The sequence below is a fragment of the Gilbertella persicaria genome (assembly GCF_025201335.1).
Source record: "Gilbertella persicaria strain CBS 190.32 chromosome Unknown B0P05scaffold_49, whole genome shotgun sequence".
In the NCBI taxonomy this organism is placed as follows: Eukaryota; Fungi; Mucoromycota; class Mucoromycetes; order Mucorales; family Choanephoraceae; genus Gilbertella; species Gilbertella persicaria.
This window is the reverse complement of record NW_026252010.1, coordinates 124,081-143,298: the sequence shown is the minus strand read 5'-3', so window position 1 is coordinate 143,298 and position 19,218 is coordinate 124,081. Positions and strand designations below refer to the sequence as shown.

General features: G+C 37.3%; 7 protein-coding genes across 7 annotated transcripts; 3 read left to right on the top strand and 4 right to left on the bottom strand.

Annotated features, from left to right (window-relative positions):
• The first annotated feature begins 1,489 nt into the window (after positions 1-1,489).
• B0P05DRAFT_558045 (AEX-3 domain-containing protein) lies at positions 1,490-5,384 on the top strand. The gene is made up of 12 exons (XM_051580086.1): positions 1,490-2,311; positions 2,359-2,507; positions 2,555-2,623; positions 2,672-3,132; positions 3,182-3,311; positions 3,353-3,412; positions 3,459-3,680; positions 3,729-4,325; positions 4,369-4,663; positions 4,717-4,964; positions 5,012-5,179; positions 5,224-5,384. The coding sequence occupies exons 1-12, from the start codon at positions 1,816-1,818 to the stop codon at positions 5,335-5,337; spliced, it is 3,009 nt and encodes a 1,002-aa protein (XP_051431098.1). The 5' UTR covers positions 1,490-1,815; the 3' UTR covers positions 5,338-5,384.
• Positions 5,385-5,913, bottom strand: B0P05DRAFT_558035 (small nuclear ribonucleoprotein Sm D1). Its single transcript, XM_051580085.1, has 3 exons — positions 5,867-5,913; positions 5,551-5,813; positions 5,385-5,508 (listed from the first exon to the last, which is right to left on the bottom strand). The coding sequence occupies exons 1-3, from the start codon at positions 5,878-5,880 to the stop codon at positions 5,438-5,440; spliced, it is 348 nt and encodes a 115-aa protein (XP_051431097.1). The 5' UTR covers positions 5,881-5,913; the 3' UTR covers positions 5,385-5,437.
• On the bottom strand, positions 5,914-6,449 carry B0P05DRAFT_558034 (uncharacterized protein). The gene is made up of 3 exons (XM_051580084.1): positions 6,288-6,449; positions 6,120-6,238; positions 5,914-6,073 (listed from the first exon to the last, which is right to left on the bottom strand). Exons 1-3 carry the CDS (start codon positions 6,412-6,414, stop codon positions 5,987-5,989), a joined length of 333 nt encoding a protein of 110 aa, XP_051431096.1. The 5' UTR covers positions 6,415-6,449; the 3' UTR covers positions 5,914-5,986.
• On the bottom strand, positions 6,450-8,032 carry B0P05DRAFT_558032 (galactose-binding domain-like protein). Its single transcript, XM_051580083.1, has 7 exons — positions 7,948-8,032; positions 7,682-7,878; positions 7,589-7,637; positions 7,416-7,536; positions 7,243-7,359; positions 7,041-7,198; positions 6,450-6,990 (listed from the first exon to the last, which is right to left on the bottom strand). The coding sequence occupies exons 2-7, from the start codon at positions 7,875-7,877 to the stop codon at positions 6,465-6,467; spliced, it is 1,167 nt and encodes a 388-aa protein (XP_051431095.1). The 5' UTR covers position 7,878; positions 7,948-8,032; the 3' UTR covers positions 6,450-6,464.
• A 1,271-nt stretch (positions 8,033-9,303) lies between these two features.
• On the bottom strand, positions 9,304-9,669 carry B0P05DRAFT_477956 (uncharacterized protein; the record flags this gene model as incomplete). The annotated part of the gene is made up of 1 exon (XM_051574993.1): positions 9,304-9,669. A coding segment is annotated over one exon (366 nt), but the record flags the coding sequence as incomplete, so codon positions are not given.
• A 3,561-nt stretch (positions 9,670-13,230) lies between these two features.
• On the top strand, positions 13,231-14,072 carry B0P05DRAFT_590827 (uncharacterized protein; the record flags this gene model as incomplete). The annotated part of the gene is made up of 3 exons (XM_051582848.1): positions 13,231-13,394; positions 13,542-13,572; positions 13,632-14,072. 3 exons carry the CDS (start codon positions 13,231-13,233, stop codon positions 14,070-14,072), a joined length of 636 nt encoding a protein of 211 aa, XP_051431093.1.
• A 2,896-nt stretch (positions 14,073-16,968) lies between these two features.
• B0P05DRAFT_590824 (uncharacterized protein) lies at positions 16,969-18,977 on the top strand (the record flags this gene model as incomplete). The annotated part of the gene is made up of 5 exons (XM_051582847.1): positions 16,969-16,983; positions 17,038-17,299; positions 17,704-17,864; positions 17,897-18,175; positions 18,219-18,977. The coding sequence occupies 5 exons, from the start codon at positions 16,969-16,971 to the stop codon at positions 18,975-18,977; spliced, it is 1,476 nt and encodes a 491-aa protein (XP_051431092.1).
• Positions 18,978-19,218: the final 241 nt, after the last annotated feature.

Sequence of the window (19,218 nt, the reverse complement as noted above, 5' to 3'; positions counted from 1 at the left end):
ATAGATCGTGTAAAAGTAGCTACACAGTATACCTTAAAGCTTACCATGATACGAAGCACATTGTTAGATTTTCAATATATAGCTCCAACCCTCTTGGATCGTATTATACTTCTTGCTGCTTTGAGGCGTTTTATGTAGTAAGCAGCAGTTGTTAATGACGTCTTAGTAATTATGCATTGGCTGAAACTCCATTATATACCCTAGGATTGGTAGGTGTCTTAATTGCTTTTACTTTCAAGTTGAGGTGTATGGATTTTATATGAAATTTGAAGTAGTCTATCTCTGTGTAAACATATTGATAGTATACTTGTTAAAAGCCTTAAAGTATGTGAGTAATTTCTAACGCCTTATTCTATGCGTCTAAACAAAAGACAAAAGAGTGACTTGTATTCAGTTTCCATTGCGTCTACCATATCCAAGAATAATCCTTTGGACCTTACAAACTTCGATTACCATAGTCTATTTTACTTACCTATATGCTGCTAGTTCAAAGATGCTTAAATAAGCACCCACTTATTGCTCAATATCTACTAAAAAGAGCTTCTTTTCTACCATCCACAGATTATAATGGACGTTGGATGCAAATTTAGAAATAATGCTCAGATTAACCCGTCTTTTTCATCTTATTGAATTCGTTTTTTTTCCCTCGCAGAGGCATGTAGAGATGTAACTCTATAAGATTCCTTTAGCGCATCAACAAAATACAAAATGGTTAGATATCGAAAATAAAGTCGAATATTTTCGAGAGGTCATTTGACAGAGATGCAAAAGAGTTTTACTATGATAGTACATAACAAAAAAAAATTGTTTGTAGTATGTGCCAAAATAAGGTCCAAGTGTTATTTCTACAGAAGATGTATGAAAAGTGCACACTATCGCCAGAAAGCGAGAATACGTTTCTTATCTTCTTCTCAGCATATAAATATTCAGGGCAAGTGATTTATATACCATTTGGAGCGCTGAATTAAGCGCTACAACTTTGCTTAATGCGTCTTGTTGATTATTTTAGTAGGTCTGTGCATTTTTAGCCGTCTTAATGATTAAAGTATGTTGAACCAACTCCCCCAAAAAAAAGGAAGAAAAAAAATATGTCGATGTTTAAAATGACAAGCTTCTCTCCTGCACGGCATCCGTCGTTTATCGTGCTCGAAACTACGCTCTTTGTCCTCAAAAGTGTTGTAAACTATAGTAGACCTTACTTGCCTATATTTTCTACATCCAACGACATATAACCAAATACACACTTAATAACCCACGTCCACTGAAAAGGGTCTCTCTTGTATTGATTACAGTGCACAATGCACTTTGAACGCTGTTTTAAAAGCAATGCTCAAATTACGTCGATGTTCTCATCTTAGTAAACTCGGTTTCTTTTTTTCATAAGTATCTAGCCATGGTCTTACCTGATTTTGATTGGATCAGATCTACATCGGGGACAATTCGACAATCCAAAAGCCTTTTATTTTTTTCATTTTTTTTTTTTTTTTTTTTTTTTTAGCTGGTGTTCCTACCTTAACTAAAAAGCCTATATGATCTGTTTTTTTGAGGGGGTTTCTTGCCTCTTTTTTTCATATTGTCTTTTTTTTAGGTCAAGAGAATAAGTCTAAAATGAGCATGTTGTCTCAGCAAAAGAAACACGTTGGCTTATTCAGAAAAAAAACATAAGCTTTTTTGCCCAAATAAGAGAATGGGATTCGGTTACAGCAGTAACTTATTATCTGATCAATTCATTGGGTCAAGTTTTTAATTCCACGGCCCAAATCAGCATAAATAGCATATTACATCACTTTTTTATTTTATTGATTTTATTCAAGTATGCCTACTAACCCGGCTTCTGCTGTTTCAAGAGTCGCAGACTATTTCTTTGTCGCCGGTCTTCATGATGATCGACTCTTGCCTGCTTATGAATTCGCTAGAAAAAACCCTGAAGAGAATGATGCTGATTATTACCAACAACAAGAACACGCTGTGGCCAATAATGGAAAAATAGCGCCCAATAGACCTCATCTAGACAAGATCAACCGTCGCCGTGGCAAGAGTATGATTGTCAAAGGCTCAAAAACAACACTAGAAGCACCTTTGTTGAGATCGAGTTTATCTGAAGCAGCCACATCGACATCATTGATGGGTGTGCTTGATCATGTACAATTGGTGATTGACAATTTTGATAAAGAACGTGACCATGCTCGAGATAGCGTGATTGCTGTTCAGAACCCCATTTTGAGTACTGAAAATAAGCGATACTCAGCTGGAAATTTATCTAGGCGTCCAACTCGAAAGTGGAGAAGTCCTTCTGATCCCAATCCCTATCGTAAGTTTCTATAGACTCTCAATCTCAAATTTACGCTTATTGTGTAGAGGAAACACCCAGCAACACTGCATTGGCTCAGCAAGAGTCTACCAGTTTACCCAATATTTTTGATTTGAAATATACGCCTACTATATTGATGCGATATCCTAAAAAGGATTATTCGTCCACAGAGGCATTTCCAGCGTATGCAGCCATGGTAATTTAATATTGGTATTATCCATAGACTCATATTTTGTACAAAAGTTTTGTTTTCCTAAAGATATCTCACTGTTTTGTGGCGAGACACCGCCACCTGAACAAGGCCATTCATTCGTAATGTTCTTCTTAACATGTACAAGAATACTAAGAAAATGAATATAGACAATGACAGACGAACATGGCGCCACAGTCTATGGTACATGTATTGTATTCTATGAGAAACTCGTCGACAAACTAAAACAACCTGTGGATAAAGCGATTCAGGGATGGGTGAAGACCAACATGACACCCAGTAGTATTGAATATGCTCATCATTTACAAGAGAAAATCAAGCTAGAAAAGACGCAGCTTGAACAAGCCAAAAGCGAATTAACTGATCATAAAGAGAGTGCAGAAGAAAAGATTCGAAGCTGTCAAGAGAATATGGAACTCTATCATGAATTAATGGAACCTGTCAAAATGGCTATTCTTACTTCAGAGGATGTGTGGGTGCCCAAGAGTATAGGTCTGTTGGGTAAAATGCCTTGGATCAATTTGTATAGTGATTGGCTCAAGATTTTACTGGACAATGTAGTGGGTGTCAGTGGGCGTAAAAGTGATCAATCGACCATTGATATTGAAAGGTAATTAGGACACCTCTGAATTAACATGACTTATCATTCAGAAAAACAGTACGATAATCAACCTGATTGATGAAGTGCCTTTGCCTCCTCCTGGTCGATTTGAAATTGGGTTAAGTATCAACCAAAAACCTTTGTTTTTCTCTAGGCCACCTATCAACACAGTGCCTATGTTAAAAGATGTAAGTGTGGCATGGTATCGACAGTATGTAACCCTGGCTAGTTTTCATTGTTCCCATTATTTCGTTCTTTATCGCCTCATTTGATCTTGGCCGTACTTGAGGTAAACATTTATTTTATAAAGTCGACACTGACGAGAGAGAGGACAGACATTATTGGCTGAAGGTAAAGTGGTCTTTATCTCTCAGTACTCAGGGATGCTTTCACTTGCATGTGAATCATTCCGGTACCTTCTTTTTCCTTTTTACTGGCAGTTTGTGTTTATTCCTGTATTGCCTCAAAGACTCTTGACTTGCTTACAAGCACCTGTACCTTACATGATTGGATTTCAGGGCACCATGGCTGAATTAGAAGAACATGTATTAGAAGAAGTAAGAAATACAGCTTGCATTCTAGCCTTCATTGCTTACGATTGTTAGGTCTGTATCGTCAATCTAGACAGCAATTCAATGCATCAAAGCCAACGATCCATGCTGATCCCAGAGAGACAAAGACGTAAACTTCAGTCTGCACTTGAGCAATATGCTCCTTTGCATACGAAATGCAAAATCCCTTATGGCGTGCCACTTCCTGTCCAATGCACATTTCCTAAAGGAAAAATGATACTGAACTGCAGTCGATCCAGAACGACAGATGTCTTTATCAGTCCTGCTGCACGACAACCAAGGGACTCTGAAAGTTCATCTGATACCATCTCGATCTGGTCACTTTCTCGACCTTGGTCAAGTACTTCAAATGATTCGTCCATGTCGACCTTGCCTCAGTATCCAGGGTCTGCTATCTTATCGACCAGTACGGGTAACTATGCTTCTTCCTCTTCCTCTTCGTTGCATAGTCCGCCTGTCAGTCCTGTACAACTCTCGTTTCAGACATCGCTTTCGACCTCTTCCTTGTCTAAACCACAACAGCGTGTGTCTATGCCTGCAGTTCATGCAGCCAATCCAAACACAGGTACATTTGATCACCAGCATTCGTATCGAAAAGCCAACTATAGAAGATCAGAACCTGTGGAAGAAGTAAGTGCTGTATATGTTGGCGTTGATTTCTCACTGGTGATAGAACACAAAGAATCGATTGTCTGCGTTCATGTCTAAACCAAGAGCCGTATTTCAGTCTGAACATCAGCCTGTGATGCTATCCCCTCGTATCTCTGTCTCCACCCCTCATATGACCAGCGAATTGGAATACCCAGTATTCTCACGTCGACTCAAGCATATTGAAGGTCATGTGATGGTAGAGATCTTGACTTCTGAACTGAGTCGATTTCAGGGTTATCGATGTGTATGTGGCAAACAAGTGACAGAGACAGAACAAAATGAATACAGAAAGCCTATTCTGTTCATGAGCTGTCAAGGTAAGACTAACTATCGCATAGACCTCTCTATATTTACTCACTCTATACTCTAGAATGCCACTTAGTGACACACGATGCTTGTACTGATCAAATCTTACATCCTTGTTTACCTGCTTGTTTTGATGAACAAAAAGTACAAGATGCGTTTATTCGGATGTTTGCATCTTTACTCTATAACTATAGAACAGGATTTGTTGATCATTCAGAAGACATGCCTTTGGTCAGTACCAATGATCCCACTAAGCAATCCCTATATTTCTCTAAAGAAAAGTTTTTGAAGCATTCAGACAAAGATACCAGAGTAAGAAAGAATGGAAATAGTTTATGTCTGATCTCTCTCTTTACTAGGCCTTTTTATCCAACTTGTGTAATTCACAGATGTTTACACAGTTTATTACAGACAGACTGACGAAATCAAGCCAAGATCCAGAAATACTTGTGTTTGATGAGTATATTAAGTTAAAGTTGAATAGATCCAAGTTAAAACTAGTCAAAGAAGACACACCCTTCTTAAACGTAAGTTTGACAACTATTTTGTTATTGACTGACAATGGTCCTAGGATGACTCGTTTCGAGTATCACAAATCATTTGGGCCACTCCTCCGCATGACACTGATCTAAAAGCAGACTATACACGATTCCCTACTCATCTTGAATTTGATCATAAGCATTAACATTTCGTCTATCCATCTATAAAAGAGCCATTCACTGTCTTACGTGTTGATAAAAAGAAAAGAAAGAAAGAAAAAGAAATATGTTTTATTAGAGAGTTGGTTAACGTCGTCCTCTACCGCCTCGAATACCACGACCTCTACTCATGCCTCTTCCACGTCCACGACCATCATCTAACATGATCAATAAAGTGTATGGATCTATTATCCACTTACCTTCGCGTTTCTTTTTAGACTTGGGAGAATCATCAATTAAGAGTGTGTCTAATGGTAAACTATCTGGTAAAATAACACAACGAATAGTGTTGCCACGAATACTCAACGTATCCAAACTGACAGGATCTTTGTTCTTGACAGTCATCTTGACAGTCTTCAAATGTGTATTCATACTCATGTCGACACCTGTAATAGTGCCATGGACCACTGTGCCGTTCTTCATCTCGACAGAGACTGTCTCATTGTTTAATTTCATAAGGAATCTAACAAATTCATGGCATTGTTTAATAGGTAGTTTATGAGATAGATGTCATACCGAACCAACTTCATCTTCAATAGTTTATATATAAAAGAAAGGAAAGAGAAACGCGTTTATTGAATTTGTTACTTAAGCCACGCCTACTCTGAGTTTTATCATGCAAAAAAAAAAAAAAATCTATTGCCTAGCTTCCCAAACTTCTTCTGAACTTCGTCCTTGTTTCTTTATCGCTTCTTTAGCTGCTTTTCGTTCTCTAATCATGGCCTATAAACCGTTTATGTCAACTCAAATTACATCACACTATGCTTACATCAGCAACATCAGAAGGCTTTGTCTTTGTCTTTAAACAAAACTTGAAGTCATCCCATTTGCCTGAACAGTCTTTTTTGGCTCCATAGCGATAGTAATGAATGGCCTGAGATCCGAGTGCTATGATGTGCAAAGTCAACATCAAGGACATCAAACAAAATGAACTTACTGTAACACTGAAATACAGCATCGAATGCTTGCGAAGCACTGCATGTCTCATAATCGAATTTTCTCTCTCTCTCTACCTCTTCAAAAAAGGCATGCGTATCTTGGTCATGGTCAGCCGTATTTGACATGGTATCTATATATATATATAAAGAAAGAGAAAAAAGAAACGGGACTGCTATTATTTTATTTTTTGGTACTTTCTTTTATGCGTGTCTGCCTTTAATTTAGAGATAAGAAGAGAGTCATCATCTTCTTGTTTTGTTTCGACAATCACTTGTTCTTCTTCAGTACATAGTGGTAACTCAATCGCTTTGGATTGTGGTGCTTGTTCTAGCAATAATTGGCGTTTCCCCATCTTGGCAGGATATCCGAATACTTTGATTTGTTGAATACCTCCATCAGGAATCAAATAGAGACGAATATGCGAAATAGCAGTCTCAGTATGTATCTTGAATGATGTATCATCTCCTGCCAGCACAGCACTTTTAGGCACCAAATTAATCCATTGAGCAAAACTGTCATAATGAGGATCTGTGTCTTGTGTATAACACCCTTGAATAAATACATATTGAGGAGTATGGTGTTCAAATCCATGGGTGTCTATCACAATCGAACTCAGTGTACCTGGTGTACCTAACTGAATGATCACAAAGTCATTGCGTTCTTTTTCTAAACAGGACCGAGGAGTCAACCAACCATCCTTTCTGTCAATGTCTGTCAGTTCAATGTGGTATATATATATCAGTCTAGTTACGTTCTTGTTCCATGATCAAGTAAGATGTTGGGTTTGTTGGCATATCGACTGTCTGTCCATCGAACGATACGTGCGCCTAATAAATCCGAAGCAAGGTTGAATGGTTCTGTATCGTCTGACCAATCAGCATCAATCTCTCCATATACACGAAAACGCGCCTATCTTTTTATTGAGTCCATAGGTATTCATGAACTTATTTTACCACACCACCCCCAGGAGCAACATTGAGTCGAATGCTTGAGAAAGTATCTCGATGTGTGACTGAAATATAGTTGTGTGTATCTGCTTTGATTCGAATTTGAGGGACAATAGGCTGCCACTAAACCGCCCGCCCGCCCACCAATGTCAAACAATGTATGTATCTATATCACTTACAGTCATATCAGAGACACGATAACCTTCCACATCTGCAAAAACAGGACTACTGTCGGTATATCCACTTGTATCAATATCCAATCCCATCACTTTACTATGGTTACATAAACACACAACCACACTATAGACATAGTTAAACAAGCATCTTTATCTTTTTTTTTTCTTTTTCTTACCTTGCCGTCAACTCATGTCTTTTGGTTAACCATCCATCTGAATCTTCTTCTAATAAAACTATGAGTCTCTCAACTCATCAAGTATCTTATTACCTAATTCATCTTGTCTATTGACATTGGTTGGTAATAACAAGTTGAATGCTTTACCACACGATTCGTTTGAGACATATTCAATGCTTCCATATCGAATACTACTTGATACTTCACATAACTTATCAAATCCTGTTTCTTGTAGTGTAGCTACATCGAGTGTCTTGTAGCTGTTCACTATGCTAAACGTATTACCCATACTGTAAAACAAAAAAGAAAAAAAAAAAGTCAACAGTCACAGAATGTAAAAATGAAAAACAAGCACGCACAGACTGTATTGTCACTTGAAATTGAAACGCCTTTTCATGAAGCTACAGTAAGAGCGGTAAATTTTGTCACTTTGAGAAAATTGAGTGTCTGTAACCAAAAAGTAAAGGGTACTAAGCCAAAAATGATTATTCCTTTATATCTAGAAATTCGTCCATTTGAAATAAGAGAAATGTCACAGTAAGTTAAATCAAATTGACCTAAAAATGATATGTATTTTTGACTACAAAACATTTAGAATGGAGTTTCATTATAACATTGAATGATTTATCGTCTAGAATGACTGGTAAAATTGTATAGAATTTCAGAAGGTATGGCATTACATGCCTCATCAATTCTATCAGACATTTTTTCCTCATTCAATAGTTTGTGGCGTTTCAATTTTCCTTTCAAGATTGCCCAAAACTGTTCAATTGGGTTTAATTCGGGCGAATATGGAGGCAGATACATCAGCTTATAGCCACGACTTTCGATTTTTCTCATCATCGGTTTTGATTTGTGTATAGTACAGTTATCCATCACCAAATAATCCCCTTTTAGATCTTCATTAAGATTTATGAATTTGATAAAGTGCGCAGTTGTCGTGCCTTTTGATATCGATTCTGAACTATCTTGCACACTGCTCTCGTTCTTATCATCAACATACTCTGTGGCTGGTTCTTCTATAATAAATCCATCTACAGTATGTTTTTTTCTCTTTGCTACTTTTCTTTTCTTGCTTGTAGATGCCTTGTTACTTTGGAGCTTCTCTTTTTTTTTTTTTTTTTTTTTTTTTTTGGTGGTGGTGGTGGCTTCTTTATCGCTACATGAATGACGCTAGATGCATGTATAGCTCCAATAATCGTATGAGATGGGGTCTTTGTTTTAGTTGTCTTCACTATAGCAGGTCTTCCAGTATCTGCTCTGGCCCAATTATTTCTCAAATTTATATGAAATCCAGCTTTGTCGATAAAGACACAGTTTTTTGTAAAGTCTACACCGGAGTCTTTCCATTTCATAAACCATTCATATCTCCTCTCTAAGTCATCTGCAGAGTTTCTAGCTTCGGGTTCAAATGTAGGCTTTTTAATCGTCACAAGCATATTGTTCCTCAAGTGATAATTAAGCTGCGTTTTGGAAATAGAAAAGCCCATAAATTCTTTAGATAGCTCACCAAGAATATCTTCAGAATAAAGTTGAGGATCCTTATCAAGTAGTTCTCGAATATGTGTCTCGTGTTCAGTTGTGAAAGAGCTTGGACGGCCAACATTATTTTTTGAAAGTTTGTATAGCACTTCATTTGTTTCCTGATAACGTTTCCACCATCTCCGGGCAGTGCGAGGCTCAACACCAAGCTCTTTTGCAAATCGAACTATTCTTCCTCTTTCTTCAACGCTTTCTAACATTCGATCTATAAACACCTCTCTTGTATTATCGCTATAATCATTATACATACTCTGCTTCAATTTTGGTTTCGTGGCGGCTTTTGGCTCTACATCATTGCTTTTCTTAACATTTCTTTCCTCAATAGATTTGCGAGCTTCTAAATATGAGCTCTGTGTGGCTATAGTTTCCAGGACAACGTTAGGGTCTGTGATTTGCGTTAGAACATCCTCCACAGGGTCAAAAACTTTTATCCCTAGATCGTTGTAAACATTCTCCTGTCCATCTTCTTTGCTTGGCAGGAAGAGCTTGAGAAGGACAACGAAATTTTTGAAAAGTTGCGATGCTTCTTTTGAAGTCATGCATTTCTATTTCGAGCTCTTTGATTTTTTGTAATACTTGAGATTAAGACACACCCGATTAAATAACACTGGTCCAAAAAAAAATCGGGCGCGTCTCAATATCAAGTGAAAATACAGAGAGGGATTGAACGAGTTGCGTTTTTTTTCTAGGGTGAAACTTTAATCATGTCACATATTTGATCCTCTCTTCATGTCTAATTAGGTTGTATGGAGCTGATCTAGTGCCGCTTTATTTTCTGGATAGACACTTTTATCACTACAACCCAAAGCTATGTCGTCTTCTGCTATCATCGAAAAATGATCTCTGTCTAATCAAAGATCCAGTTAAATAAGCGACCACTACTGAATTAGAGCAGAAATCGCGAAAATAAAATCATTTTCTTTTCTACAATCCACCTTAACATTCTGTACAAGCATAAGGTAGAAAAAGAAAATATTGAAACGAGATGAATAAAGGTGACAATTCACTACGAAATTTCAATATTAAGTAAATATGTTCTCGTTATACCCTAGCTAGCTCGAAAGAGCTGATAACATTGTTAAAATACAGTTTATTATAGTATATTTAATTTTATTAGTTCATGGAAAAGCTGTTTGCAGTAAAAAAAATTTCCAGTAAAGTGGGAAACGCTCTCAAACTGACCAAATCTTACCCAATTTGGTTTGCACACCTGACTTTCAATAGGTTGGATGTGTGATCAAACAATCATGTTCTAATTCTTGATGCACGTACGATTTGAATAAAAAAATTAAGTGATGAACAGAAAATGATTACTAGGCTACAATTCAAAAAATCTCCTTGCCTTGGCAAAGATGATTTACACTTGTGGTTCATTACCTTCATCTGTCCACAAGTTTAAGCTGACAGTTATGAAAGGTCTGTCATATTATGTACCTATGTCGAAAATACAATCAAAACAGGCAAAGTGAAGAAGAATTCTGAGACTCAGATTTTCATTCCTTCAATCAACATGGAATTGAGTACAAAGGATTAACTCATTACGCTCCTTCTCGCATTTTCTGACTTTTATTACGTTGAATTTGCTCATACTTCTACAGGAAGTATAAAGAAATTTCAATCTCTAATTACCCTGAATCTTGATCATCACAGATTAAGAGGTTTGTGATATATGCCACAAAATTGATTATTCAGATTTATATTAAATTGCATTCTTTTGAAACGCATTCAATTCGAAAATAAAATTCTCATATTAAAATCTCTCCCCCCCCCCCAATATTTGAAAAAAAAAAGATTTACTTGTACCCTCGCACTTTAAGGAAGGGTAATTTTTTTTTGTGAGGTCACCCCTTCGCAAAATTCTGAAAATGGAATAAATCAAAATAATGAAGCAATAAAAGGTGCTATCTAATAGCAACAAGAATATGTTTACTTCACGAGTACTGAGTAAAAAACAAAAATTCAAAAAACACGCTATAAGTTGCTTTTTTTGGATAATAAGCCCCATATTCTACACCATTAATACAAAAGCCTAAAACACATATATTTCAGTAGTAAAATATTTGACAAATGTACAGAAATATGCAAGTTATAATGGGCTACCTGATGTGAACATATAAGAATTCATATGCATAGATGTGATGTTTGGGTTGTGAATGAAGATAGAATAGAAGATAGAAAGAAAACAAAGAAATACAGTGAGACTGTTCAGTACTTCTTTATTACCAAATAAATTGATTGTTGTCTAAAATATATCTTTTCCAGGTTGTCTTTTATACTACCTGATTTATTGACTAATTATGATTACTGATTATTGATTACTTAACACCTTGACAGCGTGTGCCTGGGAATTGATTATATAAATTCTCCTTTAATTCTCCTTGTTACCTAAAAGGTACAATTATGGTTTCCTTATTTGTAAATATCCATATTATCCCAGTTACCGTTATTTACTGTCATTATACAGTGCTTACTTTATATTTATAATGTATAGTGCTATAAGTGATTATTCATTTATATGATGAAAGATTATTTATTATATTTTGTATTGAAAGTGCTCAGATCACCACAATAGATCAATAAACGATGATCATGGCAAAAGACCAGATCATATCTATGGCAATTGCAATGGATCTATAGTCACTGACATTCAGTCATTCTACTAGAAGTACTACATCATCCTCATAGTCAGAGATTATGAACCTAGTGACTCTGTTATTATTAATGGCACTCATAAAATGACAGCTAAAGCTGAAAAATACATTAGCATTGGCAGTTGACAAATTAATTTGTGGACTGTTGTTTTAACTAAAAGAATAATACCAACTTTATTTGTTTGTTGATAAGTTTGTAACTAATGATTGAAAATTATAATTAAAACTAACCAAGTGATGCTGGTAATAAAAGTGATAATTATAAAAGTAGTCTTGAGATAGTATGTGTGTTTTTTAAAAGTTTTAGAGAAAAATGGGGAGAAATGAAAGTGAATGAAAGAGTTGTAATTAAGAATTACACTCTTGGTTACACGTAAATTTATATAATGACAAAATAATGAATCTCAAAATAAAGATGCAGATTGCAAAAGTTCAATATTCAGGTCGTCACAAATCAAAATATGTAATAGTTTATTCAAGTTCAGGTCAGATCATGTACTATTGGCTGAGCTGACAACTTCCTCTAAAGGCATTCCTCTTAATTGCTCCTGATCTAACAAATCAATCCGTAGTCAAGAATGTTGTATACACAGCATTATTCATCCCTTCTTACACTAGTTATGCCTTAAAAGAGCAAGTATTAATATCATGTATAAATATATCTTTCAATCACAGTTTTATCCGCAGCTTCGATGGATGTCTTCTATCTTAGTTTAAACATGTTAAAGATCAGACCATCACATAATCACAAATTGACATCTGCATCAATACCAATGGCAGACTTCTTTTGGCCGTTTTGGTTCTAATCGACTTATTGATTTGACCATTTTATTAGTGATTATATCACAAAGAAGCTAACCCAAAACAATATTTTGACCGAGAAGAAAAAGTATAAATACCTTGACATTTTATAGCAATTGAAAGATAACATTTTCTTGGAGAAATAAAAACCTATACAAGTTCTAACGGACTTTCTCTGTGTTCTTACCTTTTCTCTTATTGAATATCTACTCTCTCTTCATCTCACAACAAACTAAAGTTGTCAATTTTTCTTTAAAAAAATCATTTTACTATCTTAAGTTTTTTCTCTGTAAAAAAAAACTTCAACACCTCTTAAAATGCGAGGGTATAAGGAGATGCAAAAAAAAAAGGCTATTCAAAAAGAGTGACATTTCACTTTATGAATTTATTTTTTGCAGCGTCACGTTTTTTGGATTTTTTGGAATTGAGCGTGTAAATTGAACGTGCATCAAGAATCAGCCCTTTTTTCTCCTATTACACTTCGAGTCTTGTGATCTTTATTGTTGTTATCTTTCTTTTATTGGTTAAGTTCGAACTTGTACTACTTAAAATATATATAAAATAAAATAAAACTAGACTATGTATCTTTATCTTCTTTTTGTTTGAATTTTTACTACGCTCTTGGACTTACACCGTCGTAGCGAAATTATGTCTGATGAAGCACAACCACCCGCTTGGGCCAATACACTTTTACAAAGAATCCACCAGCTTGAACAAAAGCTGCACGGCTCACCTTTGGTCAATATTGACCCAAACGTTGTCATCTGTGCACCTGGCGCTGACTTTACTCCTTCTTCTGCCATGCTGGACGAGTTTCCATACATTTAAGAAGACTTCTTTGAACGTCCTCTTGAGGATACCGACCGTCGGCGATTCTTATTCGATTGCCCAAGAACACATTACGAAATTTTGATCTACCCAAGCTTAACAAAGTCAATTTACATTCTTCATGCAAACAGATTGATGGTCATTTTTCTACAGTTCAATATCGTTTGTCGGGCATCACCCGTCCTTTGGATTGATTTTCATATCAGCTTCACAAAAATTAGGATCATACAGCACTCAAACAACAAGCGCGGGATTTTGCTTACGCCATGCGTGAACTTTTGTCTGACCTCGCCTCTCATATTACCACCTTGCGTACTGAGAACATGTTCAAAGGATTATCGAAGGACCTTGACCCACCAGCGCAGGCGACAGACAAGTTCCTTGTTGACACGCAAGAAATGTTGGACCACATCAAACTCCAACAGTCAGTTCAAAACGCAACGCAACGTACTCAACGAAACAAAGGACCTCGATCCAAACGTTTCAACAATAACGGTGACACCAATAATTATGCTAAAACGTATTCAGGCGCCCGTGCACCAGCCACCGACCGATTAAATGGTTACAAACAGTCTCACAACAACTTTAGCGGCTTCTCAAAGGATCAGCCGACTCAACCACGGGGTTCTCACAAGAGCCAGAACCAACAAAAACGGCTCTAGGTCAAGTGGGGGGACGTTTAGCCTTGTTTTCTTCTTCTTGGCCTTCTTTGCTCGGGTTCTCCGTGTATCCATGGTTACACAACATTTTACGATATGGCTATCGTCTCCCTCTTATTTATTCACCCCCAAAACGCCTTTCTCACCATCATTCATGCGCCCCAATCACTTCGGTTACTTCGCAACAGGTAACCGACATGGAAATACAGAATCTTCTCAACAAGCAAGCAATCGAGATGATACAACCACATCATCTATCAACAGGCTTCCATTCAAAACTTTTCATCATTTCCAAGAAGGACGGTGGCCTTCGACCGATCCTCAACCTGAAACCACTGAACCTATACCTACCAGTTCAGCACTTCAAAATGGAAACTATGCAAACTATCACTCAACTGCTACAACCAGGCGATTTTCTAACATCCATCGACTTACAAGACGCCTTTCATCACATTCTGATCCATCCTCGGTATCGTCATCTGCTGCGGTTCCAATGGAAACAACAAGCATACCAATATCGAGTCCTACCATTCGGTCTGAGTCTTTCTCCTTTGATATTCACCAAAGTCCTCAAGCCGGTTCTCAAGTGGGCCAGGCGGCAAGGTGCTCGGCTCACGACATACTTGGACGACCTACTCACCATGGGGAACTCTTTTCAACAAGCTCAGGAATTCACTCAAAAGGTATGTCAAAAAGTGACCCAATTAGGCTGGCTATTGAATACGTTGGAATCATCTCTAATGCCATCACAGTCAATCACCCACTTGGGCATGAACATCAACAGTCAAGACATGACTATCTCGGTGCCAGGCAAGACAATCAGGACACTTCGATGCATGACTTATTCTTTACTGAAGCAAACGAAGGTCAGCTGGACCAGCTTAGCCCGGTTCATTGGCACAACCATGGCTACTCACTTGGAGAATGTTCAAGCTCGATTTTGGACTCGTCATCTGTTGGCCCAATTAAATAAAACACGTTATCAGCCGTTCTCCGAGATCAACGCCCAAATGCAGAAGGAACTTTTGTGGTGGACAACCGAGTTGACCAAATGGAATGAACGCCACCTTCTTTCCACGCTACCTATCACTCAAGTTTCCACGGGTGCGTCAGACCAAGATTATGGTATTGTTTGGGGCAACAAATCGATTCACGAAGCATGGTCTGCGGAGGAACAATCCTTGCACATCAATCAGAAGGAACTGCTGGTCGTCCAGAAAGTATTCTAATCTATTCCTGTTTCAACTCATCACCATCTTCAATTATGCATCAACAATACCTCAACCATTGCTTATATCAAACATTTTGGCGGCACAAAATCAGAGAAATTGAGTCAAATAGTTCTTGACATTTGGACCTATTGCTTCCGGAATTAGATACAGCTGTCGACGTTATACGTCCCATCCAAGATGAATCCAGCAGATGCTCCGTCACGGGCTCTTCAATCTCAAACAGAATGGTCGATTTCGGCGAGAACATTCAATTGTCTCAATCAAATATGGGGCCCCCATCATATCAATCTCTTTGCCTCAGCGAAGCGTCACCATCTCCCACACTTCGTATCATGGAACTACCAACCTCAAGCTCTATGGACAAATACCTTCAGTCGGCCGTGGCATCATCTTCCGGGTCGCCTGTATCTAGCCCCACCATGGAACCTTATCTTACCAACGTTGACAACTCTCCTTCAACACCGACGTCCTACCACACTTATCACGCCGAACTGGCCAACGGCACCCTGGTATCCTCTAGCATTACAACTAGTAGCCTGTCCACCGAGACTCCTTCAGGTTCCGGCGCAGGACATAAGCGATCAAGAGCCACTCATCTTGAAGAAGAACAAGGAATGGACTCTACTAGCATGGAACATGGCTTAAAGCGCCTCCGCCTTTCCCAGTCGGCCTACGCGATAAGAAACTCCAAGACATCACACTTACATACAAAACTCATATATAGACTGGTGTCATGAGCATGATATTGATACTCAAACACCTTCAGTGTTTCCTATCCTGAATTTTCTTGCTGAACAAAAGGCCATTAAGAAATGGAAGGTCTCGACTACACTCACCTACACATCTTTGATTCTTCAGCTGTACTCAAATACTGATCAGCAAACTATTTGTCAAACCGACGAGTTTCAACAATTCTACAAAAACCTCAAAGCAATTTACGTTTTACCTCTCAAATCTTGGGACTATGATATAACGCCTGCAATCACACACTTGCTGTCCTTGGGTACTAATGACAAAATGCCTATTGACCTTCTTACCGCTAAGACCGCATGGCTGCTTTCTATGGTTGGCTTTCTTCGTCCTTCGGATATTGAGCGCATCGATCTCAATCAGTGCTCCGTTTCCGGCAATAATATTCTCAAACTGGTAGTCGTGGCACCAAAGGAGAAACGCGCTGGTTCTCGCATCACCAAAGCAATTGCAATTCATCCACACGACAATCCTCTCTTATGTCCAGTACAAGCATACAAGTCATATTTACTTAGGGTGGCTTACTCGATAGCATCTACGCCTCATCCAAATTTTCTAGAAATCCTCATCAATGCCTTTTTTCGAGAAATCAAGAATCACTATATTGCTATGGGCCATGAGCGTATTGTGATGTTTTGATAATAGAGTTATATAATAAGATGATATAGAGACAAAGGTAGATACTTTGAGACTGTTCTATACAGTTTTATTGTTGTTCTTTTTGATTATAAATTATTCTAGCATATTTATACATGAAGAGATGTCGGAGTAAGTAGTAGTAGAGTTCATGCAAATGACTGAGTCTCTATTATCATAGACTACTTTAAATTAATTAAATAATGTAAATTATGGATTTCGGTTATAAGTCTTGATCTATTAAAAGATACATTGTCTTATTCAGTACAAGAGGTTCTTTTATGTCTATTTCTAATGTAAATTGATTATGATGTATTTTAGTATGTAAATGAAGACTTATTTAATGTCAGATCATCACACGTATTTTTAAGCATGTCCAATCAATCATGCAATTTGTTACAAGGCCTATGGGTACTCCCATTCCTAAAGTTCGAGCATTAGGATCCACACTGACTGCTGAATCTGGTATCGCTGTTGACGATATTGTTGTCCATGGTAACCGGTCCTCCAAGGAACTGTTTGAACAGTTTTACCGCATTTCGGTTACTACATCTACGGATTTTACCAAGGTCTTAACTCTGAGTGCACAACAAAGATCACAAGGCTCGAAGTGTAATATTATGTAAATAATAGTAACTACGTACATTGAAAATCTGAAAAGTCATAGCCAAGTATACGATTCCTTGAGTATGTAAGTAGAAAAGACTAAAGAAAAACGAGCTTATTATTAGATGAATATAGCTTTTATAGATCGCTTGAAAGAACCAGTTCAAACACACAGGCTTTTCTTAAAATGTCCACCAATATGATAGCATGCCCTATGTGTAATGTAAATACTATCGATAAAATAAGAAACAAGAGAAAGAAATGTAAACAGTGCGCAGAGAAAGAAGCTCGATCAAATAAGAAATACAGGCAGGTTAGCCGTCTTTCTTTTGAAGATGGTTGCAAGACAGCTTTACATAACAACACTAATGCTTCAATACACGCGTCGTCTTTACTCAAATGTTACCCAGTCAAGCTGAAGATAAACAAATATGATAAGGTGCGAGAAAATATTACTGCTCACGCTTTGCTACATGCTCAAGAAGTCGAAAATATATCTGAAGAATTTAATATCAACTCTGGAGATACGTCAAAAACATTCGAAGCAGAGTCGCAACTGGCTGAAAAGGTGGTAATGTATTATTCCTGCAGAAAATGTGATAGTCCAGAAATACAACAAACTCTGAAGATATATCGCAAGTTGTATCGTCGTCAAGTGTACCAAATATGTTGAAAATGCTGGGACCTTACGAGGAAATTGATGCAGAAGTGATTAGTCTTCTGAACGCCGATTCTTGTATTACACAAAAGCAATTGCATCTAGCTCCCAAGCTCTTTACTGATGCCTTAATCCACAATAAGTTGACGTTAATGGCTATTACCTCTGAAGTTTACTCAAAACATGCCACTATAGATATTCATTTAGAAACAAGCGATGATTCTGTACCCTCTTCGAAATGTCTCTATAAGGACTTATCCTGTTCAGTTATTGTTTGCTTTGATGGAAAGAACTTATCAAAGAAAACTGCTTATTGGCTTACATACAATGAACATCCTCATTACCTGTTCCACAACAATAGTAGCATCCAGATTGCAAGAAGTGTTTGTTGGCCATCAATTCAATGTCAGTCCCACCGATTTTACTGTGAACAGTACAAGAGTTTTTCTGCGATCAGAAGAAGTATCAAGCTTCAAGAAAGCCTTCAGTTCTTGTCTTCAGCTCAGCTCCGACTGTCTACCTCCCAGTATCTCATGTTTAAGACAATTGACAAGCTCCTTCAACCATACATCAACATATGCTTATTTTAGAGCAACTTTGGATGACTTTAACGATACTAGATTTATGCCTGTCACTGTATTTACTTTATGCGACACCCCAGATCAGGATGGTTACGGTTCAAACCACAATTCTGCGCCAAGAATCGGTTCTTTACTGCTGCAAACAACTGCTATTAACCTCAGCTTAAAACGCGATCTATCAAAAGAAACCATATCTTTGTTCCAAACTGCGTATGAATCTGCTCAACGTAATGAAGATAATGAATCATGGAAAATAATTGATCAAGTTATGAATCAAATGAATATACTCATTGAACAAAATGATGATAAGCCAATGAAAATATCGAAATTTATTCTTGGGACTAATTTCAGCAAGGTGGCAAATCTCGTTGGTAGTCATCTATATAAAGCAAACCAAAAAGTAGCAAGTAACATTAAAGTAAGACTTTTGGACTTGTATGGTTAATAGTTTTTTTATTTCATGCCTTTTATTGAATAATGACAAAATGAATATTCTAATACCTTTATTTTTATATCTCAATACTGTAATCATCGAACAAGTAACATATTGTTTCAGTAAAAGTGAGTACATTTCCAAGTGATCTTTAATGAATAGTGTAAACAATAGATATACTGTTGGCTTTGACCAAATAACTATTCTTACTACTTACAGTTAGCGCAACACTAAAGGGCGGTTTTTTAAATAA

Coding starts and splice junctions, on each gene's coding strand:
- B0P05DRAFT_558034 (XM_051580084.1), bottom strand. CDS start 6,414: ATGTCAAATACGGCTGACCATGACCAAGATACGCATGCCTTTTTTGAA. Junction 6,239..6,287: donor TGCTGTATTTCAGTGTTACA/GTAAGTTCATTT, acceptor TGCACATCATAG/CACTCGGATCTCAGGCCATT. Junction 6,074..6,119: donor AGCCTTCTGATGTTGCTGAT/GTAAGCATAGTG, acceptor AACGGTTTATAG/GCCATGATTAGAGAACGAAA.
- B0P05DRAFT_558032 (XM_051580083.1), bottom strand. CDS start 7,877: ATGGGTAATACGTTTAGCATAGTGAACAGCTACAAGACACTCGATGTA. Junction 7,537..7,588: donor AGACATGAGTTGACGGCAAG/GTAAGAAAAAGA, acceptor CTATGTCTATAG/TGTGGTTGTGTGTTTATGTA. Junction 7,360..7,415: donor ATCGTGTCTCTGATATGACT/GTAAGTGATATA, acceptor CGGGCGGTTTAG/TGGCAGCCTATTGTCCCTCA.
- B0P05DRAFT_558045 (XM_051580086.1), top strand. CDS start 1,816: ATGCCTACTAACCCGGCTTCTGCTGTTTCAAGAGTCGCAGACTATTTC. Junction 3,413..3,458: donor TGATCTTGGCCGTACTTGAG/GTAAACATTTAT, acceptor GAGAGAGGACAG/ACATTATTGGCTGAAGGTAA. Junction 4,664..4,716: donor TCTGTTCATGAGCTGTCAAG/GTAAGACTAACT, acceptor TCTATACTCTAG/AATGCCACTTAGTGACACAC.
- B0P05DRAFT_558035 (XM_051580085.1), bottom strand. Junction 5,509..5,550: donor GTCTAAAAAGAAACGCGAAG/GTAAGTGGATAA, acceptor TGATCATGTTAG/ATGATGGTCGTGGACGTGGA.